At 41.1% G+C, this 10,755-nt stretch overlaps 1 protein-coding gene across 1 annotated transcript in view; it reads left to right on the top strand.

Moving 5' to 3' along the window:
• tmc5 (transmembrane channel like 5) overlaps positions 1-10,755 on the top strand; it is a gene marked incomplete at both ends in the record, with an annotated part of 48,818 nt that continues 38,063 nt past the window's right edge. The window contains 4 exons of the mRNA XM_079499460.1: positions 1-74; positions 1,188-1,459; positions 7,823-7,939; positions 10,280-10,382. Of these exons, the coding sequence (XP_079355586.1) occupies positions 1-74; positions 1,188-1,459; positions 7,823-7,939; positions 10,280-10,382 (566 nt within the window). The remainder of the gene's footprint in view (positions 75-1,187; positions 1,460-7,822; positions 7,940-10,279; positions 10,383-10,755) is intronic.

Here is a 10,755-nt window from a genome sequence, read left to right as displayed (position 1 = left end):
ATGTCACGGTACGGCCATGGAGGATTGTTCAACCCTGCGTACCATCAGAGCGATACTCTGGAAGTCGACAGAAGGTCTGATATGTTTTCATGTAAATGTTTAGCATAACTGCCGCTGTTATATTACTGGGTGGATGTCAATCACACTCCTTAACAGAGTCCTTGCAGAGGGCAGACAGGGTAGGGGTCGAAGGGTTTGAGGTGATGTTCTTCCCCTCTTTTGCACTAGGTATGTTGGTGTGTGGTATTTAAATGTTGTACGGGTCACTGTGTGCCTTTGTTGTCTTGTATTGTATTGTATTGTATTGTATCTGTATGCTGCAGGGCGGGTCTTTGGGGTCCAAGACAAATGTCTCCTTCGGGGAGAGAAAATAAAGAAACCTTGAACCTTGAACCTTGGATGTTAGGTTCTTAGTTTACATCCTAGATCACTATTTCTTCTATGCACTGATGTATTACCATGTGTTGTTATTTCTATGCATTGATGTGTTACCATGTGTTGTTCTTGCTTACTGTAAGTCTCTCTGGAATAAGGCCGTCTTACTGTAAGTCTCTCTGGAATAAGACCGTCTGCCAAATGCCTAAATTGATAGATTGTAAATTGCATTATTTATGCATCAATAATGATGTGTTCTCTTCAAGGTTCAAGGTTGTACTTTATTGTTGTACTTTATTGTGTACAGTACAGGTACATACGAGTATAACTTATTTCTGTTTGGCTTCCTTGATCACGATGAAGTTGTTTGGCTTTAATAATTGTCTGCTTCGAGTGAGCTTTAGTACCTACTGTATACACTAATCAGAGAGTATATGAGTGAGCTTAGTACCTACTGTATACACTAATCAGAGAGTATATGCTACACCACATACAGCAGGTAGTATCATGTAAAAGCATGCTATTCAGTTTATGTTTGTTAGACAGTTAGAGTCAAGTCCAACCTCTCACTATACGCTGGCATGTCAGAGATTACATTTGTGTTATTTCATTATCATAGAGAGTGTTGTTTACATCACAATATTATTGACACACACATGCATGATATTTTCCCGGAGGGAACTTCCATTTCAGTTCACTTCCTTCCTGAACTGACTCATAATACGGTAACCACTATTAGGGATTAACCTTTTGACCACAACGTACGTACTTAAGTGTCCCATCCCATGTATGACGTAATGTTTGCCATCCAGGAACGCCCAGCAGCAGCACGGTGTCGGTAACCCATATGCCAGGACGACGGAGCAGGCCGGGCAGGGAGGAGGGAGGAGGACGGCTGCCCCCCCGGAGACGGTCCCACCATGGGGGGGCTGGACGGAGAGAGACGGCATCCCCATGGGGCCCGTCATCCTCTCAGCTCGACCAGAGAGCCCTGCACCTCACTGGGGGCAGAGAGACGGCTTCCCCATGGGGCCCGTCACCATCTCACCTCGACCAGAGAGCCCTGCACTGCAGCACGACCGCAGTGAGTTTTTTTGATTGATTGATTGATTGATTGATTGATTGATTGATTGATTGATTGATTGATTGATTGATTGATTGATTGATTGACAGTTTGCAGAATTACAGTACATTTCAAGTACAACTCAATACAACAACTGGTAACTGTGAGTGGACGACACCATAAAGCATTACACTTGTTTACAATAGGGCCCACCATTTTCAATTAATCAAAACAATTAGAGACGTACGAATATACACAACTATATAGTCAAAACAGGAAATCATCATAGAGGTAAAAGGTAAAAAGGGAAAAGAAACATATACAGTGAGGGTAAAAAGGGGTGGGGGATTCAGATTTTACGGGGGCTAGTCAAGGGATTCGCATGTCTTAATGACTGTTGGTAGGGCGTTCCACATTTTGGTGGCATAGGAGCGAAAGTAATTTAGTCCCTTGTTTGTGCCGAATCTGGGTTGCACATGGTTTGTTGAACTCCCTCTGGTGTTGTGGGTGTGGACTTCATTGACATTAACACATTCTGGACGGGAACCCCTTTTGGTGTTTTAACTAAGCATTATGTTATACTTTAGCTATTGAAAAATAGCAGATCTACAAGCTCATAGCGCACCACCGAGTGGCGCGCTACGAGCTTGTAGGTCTGCTATTTTTTGAAAAATCGTAAAAATGCGGCACAAATCTTTGAATATATATTCTTTCAGAGCGAACGTTTTTTTTATTTCGACGTCAGGCCTAAATGGGGAAGTATTTAGACAGTAGATCCTCTTGGTGTGAGCGCTGACTGAGCATCAGGTGATTTACACACCATGTGGTTGGTTCTCAAACCTTTTCATGTCAGGGACGTCCAAATTGATACTAATTACCCCCGCGGACCCCCATTTGAAGAGATATTGCCAGAGACCCCCCATAAGAGAAGATTTTTACGGCTCTACCAGAGATTCTCAACCCGTTTAATTTCAATGACCTCCAGTTTGACCTGCATACTCTATACGTTCCTCCATTTAATGGCATTTCTATCTCTGGGACCCCAATTTATATTGTAAAATCAATGTTAATTTAACTCTGAGAGTGTACAAATGGAACCAAATGGACCATTTGTACACTCTCAGAGTTACAGACACATAGGGGTCCATTTGGTTCTATAACTATAACTAATCATTTAGCTGGGGACCCCCTGGAACTCCCTCAAGGACCCCTGGGGGTCCCTGGACCCCACTTTGGGAACCACTGATTTACACAAACGGTGTGCATGGTCCGGGGTCCTTGAATGGGTGTCAGGGGGTCCCCCAGAATATTATATATATACAATGTTATACTTTGGCTATTCAAAAATAGCCGATCTACAAGCAGAGCTCATGCCGTTAGAGAAATCCTAAAGAAAATATGGACAATTTTTTAATAATTTAGAAATCTTTTAACATAAATAAATAGGCCTATTCTCTTCCGGGGGTCCCTATAGCTGGCACAAAATCTCTTCAGATAAAGGGCCGCGGAGCAAATCCATTTTCAATCTGTGGGTTCCTGTCTTGACGTGAAAATGTTTGAGAACGTCTGTGGCACAGTAGTATGGACTGTGAATGGTATTTACAGTAGTATGGACTGTGAATGGTATTTACAGTAGTATGGACTGTGAATGGTATTTACAGTATGGACTGTGAATGGTATTTACAGTAGTATGGACTGTGAATGGTATTTACAGTAGTATGGACTGTGAATGGTATTTACAGTATGGACTGTGAATGGTATTTACAGTAGTATGGACTGTGAATGGTATTTACAGTAGTATGGACTGTGAATGGTATTTACAGTAGTATGGACTGTGAATGGTATTTACAGTAGTATGGACTGAATGGTATTTACAGTAGTATAGACTGTGAATGGTATTTACAGTAGTATGTACTGTGAATGGTATTTACAGTAGTATATGGACTGTGAATGGTATTTACAGTAGTATGGACTGTGAATGGTATTTACAGTAGTATGGACTGAATGGTATTTACAGTAGTATGTACTGTGAATGGTATTTACAGTAGTATAGACTGAATGGTATTTACAGTAGTATGGACTGAATGGTATTTACAGTAGTATGGACTGAATGGTATTTACAGTAGTATGGACTGAATGGTATTTACAGTAGTATGGACTGTGAATGGTATTTACAGTAGTATAGACTGTGAATGGTATTTACAGTAGTATGGACTGTGAATGGTATTTACAGTAGTATGAACTGAATGGTATTTACAGTAGTATGGACTGTGAATGGTATTTACAGTAGTATGGACTGTGAATGGTATTTACAGTAGTATGGACTGAATGGTATTTACAGTAGTATGGACTGAATGGTATTTACAGTAGTATGGACTGAATGGTATTTACAGTAGTATGGACTGAATGGTATTTACAGTAGTATGGACTGTGAATGGTATTTACAGTAGTATGGACTGAATGGTATTTACAGTAGTATGGACTGAATGGTATTTACAGTAGTATGGACTGAATGGTATTTACAGTAGTATGGACTGAATGGTATTTACAGTAGTATGTACTGTGAATGGTATTTACAGTAGTATAGACTGTGAATGGTATTTACAGTAGTATGGACTGTGAATGGTATTTACAGTAGTATGGACTGAATGGTATTTACAGTAGTATGGACTGTGAATGGTATTTACAGTAGTATGGACTGTGAATGGTATTTACAGTAGTATGGACTGTGAATGGTATTTACAGTAGTATGGACTGAATGGTATTTACAGTAGTATGGACTGTGAATGGTATTTACAGTAGTATGGACTGAATGGTATTTACAGTAGTATGGACTGAATGGTATTTACAGTAGTATGGACTGAATGGTATTTACAGTAGTATGGACTGAATGGTATTTACAGTAGTATGGACTGTGAATGGTATTTACAGTAGTATGGACTGTGAATGGTATTTACAGTAGTATGGACTGTGAATGGTATTTACAGTAGTATGGACTGAATGGTATTTACAGTAGTATGGACTGTGAATGGTATTTACAGTAGTATGGACTGTGAATGGTATTTACAGTAGTATGGACTGAATGGTATTTACAGTAGTATGGACTGTGAATGGTATTTACAGTAGTATAGACTGAATGGTATTTACAGTAGTATGGACTGAATGGTATTTACAGTAGTATGGACTGAATGGTATTTACAGTAGTATGGACTGTGAATGGTATTTACAGTAGTATGGACTGAATGGTATTTACAGTAGTATGGACTGTGAATGGTATTTACAGTAGTATGGACTGTGAATGGTATTTACAGTAGTATGGACTGAATGGTATTTACAGTAGTATGGACTGAATGGTATTTACAGTAGTATGGACTGTGAATGGTATTTACAGTAGTATGGACTGTGAATGGTATTTACAGTAGTATGGACTGTGAATGGTATTTACAGTAGTATGGACTGTGAATGGTATTTACAGTAGTATGGACTGTGAATGGTATTTACAGTAGTATATGTACTGTGAATGGTATTTACAGTAGTATGGACTGTGAATGGTATTTACAGTAGTATGTACTGTGAATGGTATTTACAGTAGTGTGGACTGAATGGTATTTACAGTAGTATGGACTGTGAATGGTATTTACAGTAGTATATGGACTGTGAATGGTATTTACAGTAGTATGGACTGTGAATGGTATTTACAGTAGTATGGACTGTGAATGGTATTTACAGTAGTATGGACTGTGAATGGTATTTACAGTAGTATATGGACTGTGAATGGTATTTACAGTAGTATATGGACTGTGAATGGTATTTACAGTAGTATATGGACTGTGAATGGTATTTACAGTAGTATGGACTGTGAATGGTATTTACAGTAGTATGGACTGTGAATGGTATTTACAGTAGTGCTGCCTCTTGTATCCATGACTAAACTATAGAGACCGTTGGTTCAGTTTGGTTTCCTACCTGTTGCTATGTGACAGAATGCGTGTCTGGTTCTGGTACCTCATTCAACAGTCTCATAACTCCCTTCCCTTCATTCTTTCTGTGTGACATATTATTGTGTCAGGTACCTGATTCCTCCCCTCATTCTGTTACCAGGTCACAGCACATTCCAAATGGACCGGGCGGCACCTCCCTTTCACCACCATGCAGCTACATCAGGTATGGATGTTGATTTATATAGCCTACTATTTAAACTCTGACACAGTTGCCATGTTCAAATGCTATGTTGCTATGGTACTGTGTCAATACATATACAGTACATAGGCCTACGTGTGTGTGTGTGTGTGTGTGTGTGTGTGTGTGTGTGTGTGTGTGCGTGCGTGCGTGCGTGCGTGCGTGTTCTGTACACACACGGATGGACGGACGAACACCGTAGATAGATACATGGATTAGATATGATACAGGCTAGCGATGTGTGTTTTATCACATCTGGTTTACTGTGTCAACAGACATCGTAGTATCTGTTGACACGAGTCATTGACCATTAACATGCTTTCACGTTGTAGTGGTAGTATCAAAATTCAGTAGCATTGTCCTGATGTCCTCGTACAGGTAGCTTTTCACATGCCTACAGCATTACGATTCAGAGAGGGAATGATAATGCTCTTTGCTTAGCACTCACATTAGTCCACATTGCTATCAGTTAGAGTACGTGTAGACTAGAGTAATGCAACACATTCATCTTGGGATTTTATTTCTTTTGTACAGCATGGAGGGAAGTCCATGTACTTATTATTTAATAGTTTGTTTGATTAAATCCAAAGTGGCAGAATGTCATTCATTCCTCTGCCAAAAAAAACAAGTGTTTTTTTTTTGACCATGACACCATTTACAGAATAGTTTTAGTTGCATGTAAAAAAATATATATATATGAAACCTACTGTATTTCTTGATCAAACTATGTAATGAAAATTACTCTCTGATTAGTGTATAGATACTAAGCTCACTCAAAGCAGACAATTATTATTAAAGCCAAACAACTTCATCGTGATCAAGGAAGCCAAACAAAAATAAGCTGTACTCTCTCTCATGTGGAAAGAAAACAAAAAAAAATCTGCAAAGAATAATATAGGTATTTTGATCTCCAGCTGGCAATTGATTACTCCGATTGTCACCCAGTCCTATAAGCTACAGTATAAACGTTAATCATGCAGACAGTTAATGCCTGATATAAATGCAGGACTCCTGGTCCATGTATAGGTAACATGACCATGAGGTGGAGAGGAATGTATGGTAACATGTGGTAACATGTGTAGGTAACATGACCATGAGGTGGAGAGGAATGTATAGGTAACATGACCATGAGGTGGAGAGGAATGTGTAGGTAACATGACCATGAGGTGGAGAGGAATGTATAGGTAACATGACCATGAGGTGGAGAGGAATGTATAGGTAACATGACCATGAGGTGGAGAGGAATGTATAGGTAACATGACCATGAGGTGGAGAGGAATGTATAGGTAACATGACCATGAGGTGGAGAGGAATGTATAGGTAACATGACCATGAGGTGGAGAGGAATGTATAGGTAACATGACCATGAGGTGGAGAGGAATGTATAGGTAACATGACCATGAGGTGGAGAGGAATGTATGGTAACATGTGGTAACATGTGTAGTTAACATGACCATGAGGTGGAGAGGAATGTATAGGTAACATGACCATGAGGTGGAGAGGAATGAATAGGTAACATGACCATGAGGTGGAGAGGAATGTATAGGTAACATGACCATGAGGTGGAGAGGAATGTATAGGTAACATGACCATGAGGTGGAGAGGAATGTATAGGTAACATGACCATGAGGTGGAGAGGAATGTATAGGTAACATGACCATGAGGTGGAGAGGAATGTATAGGTAACATGACCATGAGGTGGAGAGGAATGTATAGGTAACATGACCATGAGGTGGAGAGGAATGTATAGGTAACATGACCATGAGGTGGAGAGGAATGTATGGTAACATGACCATGAGGTGGAGAGGAATGTATGGTAACATGTGGTAACATGTGTAGGTAACATGACCATGAGGTGGAGAGGAATGTATAGGTAACATGACCATGAGGTGGAGAGGAATGTATAGGTAACATGACCATGAGGTGGAGAGGAATGTATAGGTAACATGTGGTAACATGTATGGTAACATGTGTAGGTAACATGTATGGTAACATGTATGGTAACATGTGTAGGTACCATGACCATGAGGTGGAGAGGAATGTATAGGTAACATGTGGTAACATGTATGGTAACATGTGTAGGTAACATGTATGGTAACATGTATGGTAACATGTGTAGGTAACATGTGTAGGTAACATGTATGGTAACATGTATGGTAACATGCATGGTAACATGTATGGTAACATGTATGGTAACATGTGTAGGTAACATGACCATGAGGTGGAGAGGAATGGCGATGCGGAGGATGAGCATGTTCCCGGAGGGTGACCCCGCCCATCAGGTGTTCACTGAGAACGCCATCAGGAGTGAGATGGAAAATGGTAAGAGCCTGTTTATGGTGATGATAATAATAACTAGAACTGCACTCTGTCGAGTGCCTACTTGCTTGTTGCACATGGCCTACTGGTGCGCAAGCAGAGCACGCAGGTACTGTCGACCGCTACAGACTGTCAAATCTCAGTTTCTCTGTGAAAGAACGTTTGAAATATTGAATTATTAGATTTAGCTATTTGCTACGTACCTAGTTTTTGCATGTAAAAAAGTAGTATTGTGAAGTATGGTAGAAGTTTCTATCTATAAAATAAATACAGTTCTATCGATTTAGAACTGTCCTGGATCCCTTTTTAGTGTCTTTTTATATGTCGATCAGTGTCGGGTGGATTAAAGGAAATGCCTCTATGTATATGTAATTTGTAAGTTGATTAGCGGTATACTGTGGTTACTTTGCACCCCGTTTGATGCGTATGTATCGTGCCAGCATATGACGTCAGGGTATAACTGGTACAACTAGCTCTCAATGATGACGTAATAAAGATGTGGATTAAAGGACCCAATGCCAGGGTGTAATTGGTCTTCGATGGGGACGTAATGACGATATGTTTTAGTGTCGGGAGGATTAAAGGTAATGCCCCTACGTATACATGTATGTAATCTGGCACCACTGCCATATCAGGCACAAGTAGTCATTACGTCATACGCTGGCACGGCGCATACGCATCAAACATCGTCCTGGACGAAAACTATTACTTGCGCGCTCTGCTTGCGCAAGTAATAATAATAATGTACACGTGTAAATAGGCTTTATGCACGCACAGGCATACAGGACACTGTACAGAACAGTGTTGATTTTGTCGAAACAGCATTCTGCCGTGTGCTGTACGCAGAGATTGGTAGCAGCTATGATCTGTCCATGTCTTCTGTCTGTCTTTGTGTGCTGTACACAGAGATTGGTAGCATCTATACATGTCTTCTGTCTGTCTTTGTGTGCTGTACACAGAGATTGGTAGCATCTATCCATGTCTTCTGTCTGTCTTTGTGTGCTGTACGCAGAGATTGGTAGCATCTATCCATGTCTTCTGTCTGTCTTTGTGTGCTGTATGCAGAGATTGGTAGCATCTATCCATGTCTTCTGTCTCTCTTCATGCGCTGTACGCAGAGATTGGTAGCAGCTATCCATGTCTTCTGTCTGTCTTTGTGTGCTGTACGCAGAGATTGGTAGCATCTATCCATGTCTTCTGTCTGTCTTTGTGTGCTGTATGCAGAGATTGGTAGCATCTACCCAATATCCATGTCTTCTGTCTGTCTTCATGCGCTGTATCCAGAGATTGGTAGCAGCTATCCATGTCTTCTGTCTGTCTTCATGCGCTGTATCCAGAGATTGGTAGCAGCTATCCATGTCTTCTGTCTGTCTTCATGCGCTGTATGCAGAGACTGGTAGCATCTATCCATGTCTTCTGTCTGTCTTCATGCGCTGTACGCAGAGATTGGTAGCATCTACCCATGTCTTCTGTCTGTCTTCATGCGCTGTACGCAGAGATTGGTAGCAGCTATCCATGTCTTCTGTCTGTCTTCATGCGCTGTACGCAGAGACTGGTAGCATCTATCCATGTCTTCTGTCTGTCTTCATGCGCTGTATGCAGAGACTGGTAGCATCTATCCATGTCTTCTGTCTGTCTTCATGCGCTGTACGCAGAGATTGGTAGCATCTATCCATGTCTTCTGTCTGTCTTCGTGGGCTGTATGCAGAGATTGGTAGCATCTATCCATGTCTTCTGTCTGTCTTCGTGGGCTGTACGCAGAGATTGGTAGCATCTATCCATGTCTTCTGTCTGTCTTCATGCGCTGTATGCAGAGATTGGTAGCATCTATCCATGTCTTCTGTCTGTCTTCGTGGGCTGTATCCAGAGATTGGTAGCATCTATCCATGTCTTCTGTCTGTCTTCATGCGCTGTATGCAGAGATTGGTAGCATCTATCCATGTCTTCTGTCTGTCTTCATGGGCTGTATGCAGAGATTGGTAGCATCTATCCATGTCTTCTGTCTGTCTTCGTGGGCTGTACGCAGAGATTGGTAGCATCTATCCATGTCTTCTGTCTGTCTTCATGCGCTGTATGCAGAGATTGGTAGCATCTATCCATGTCTTCTGTCTGTCTTCATGCGCTGTATCCAGAGATTGGTAGCATCTATCCATGTCTTCTGTCTGTCTTCGTGGGCTGTACGCAGAGATTGGTAGCATCTATCCATGTCTTCTGTCTGTCTTCATGCGCTGTATGCAGAGATTGGTAGCATCTATCCAATATCCATGTCTTCTGTCTCTCTTCATGCGCTGTACGCAGAGATTGGTAGCAGCTATCCATGTCTTCTCATCCCTTTCATTACAGAGGAACAGAACTTAGTCAAAGACCTGGTTGCCATGTCGACGCGCGACCGAATCGGCGCCATTCGAGACCTCCCGATGACCTTTGAAGAGAAAAGACACATCAGGTACCCTTTTGTGTCACAAGTTAAAGATTACAAGCTCCCTCGTCATTGTCAATATGGACTTAGTTCAACTTTATACCCTAATAGGGGTCATAAAATACTGGTTTTGTGGCTTGACGTTTTGCAATGTTAGGTATTAAGTCAGACACATGAATGTACAGTAACTTGGCTTTCAAGAGAACACAGATGGACACAAACACCTCGCCTTTATTGTTTAAAGTTGCATTCCACAAGTGATGGAGTTTTGGTTAAAAGTAACTGATAAACTGTAGTGTACGTACAGTGATGATTATTTGTTTTAGACGGTAGAGTTGTGTGATGAATGATGGTGGTGTGACTGTCTGTCTATTGTTTGTTATCTGGTTAAAGTTTGCTT

Source organism: Electrona antarctica, assembly GCF_951216825.1.
Source record: "Electrona antarctica genome assembly, chromosome: 4".
NCBI lineage: Eukaryota > Metazoa > Chordata > Actinopteri > Myctophiformes > Myctophidae > Electrona > Electrona antarctica.
Note: the sequence above shows the minus strand (reverse complement) of the source record. Positions and strands in the feature narration are given on the sequence as shown.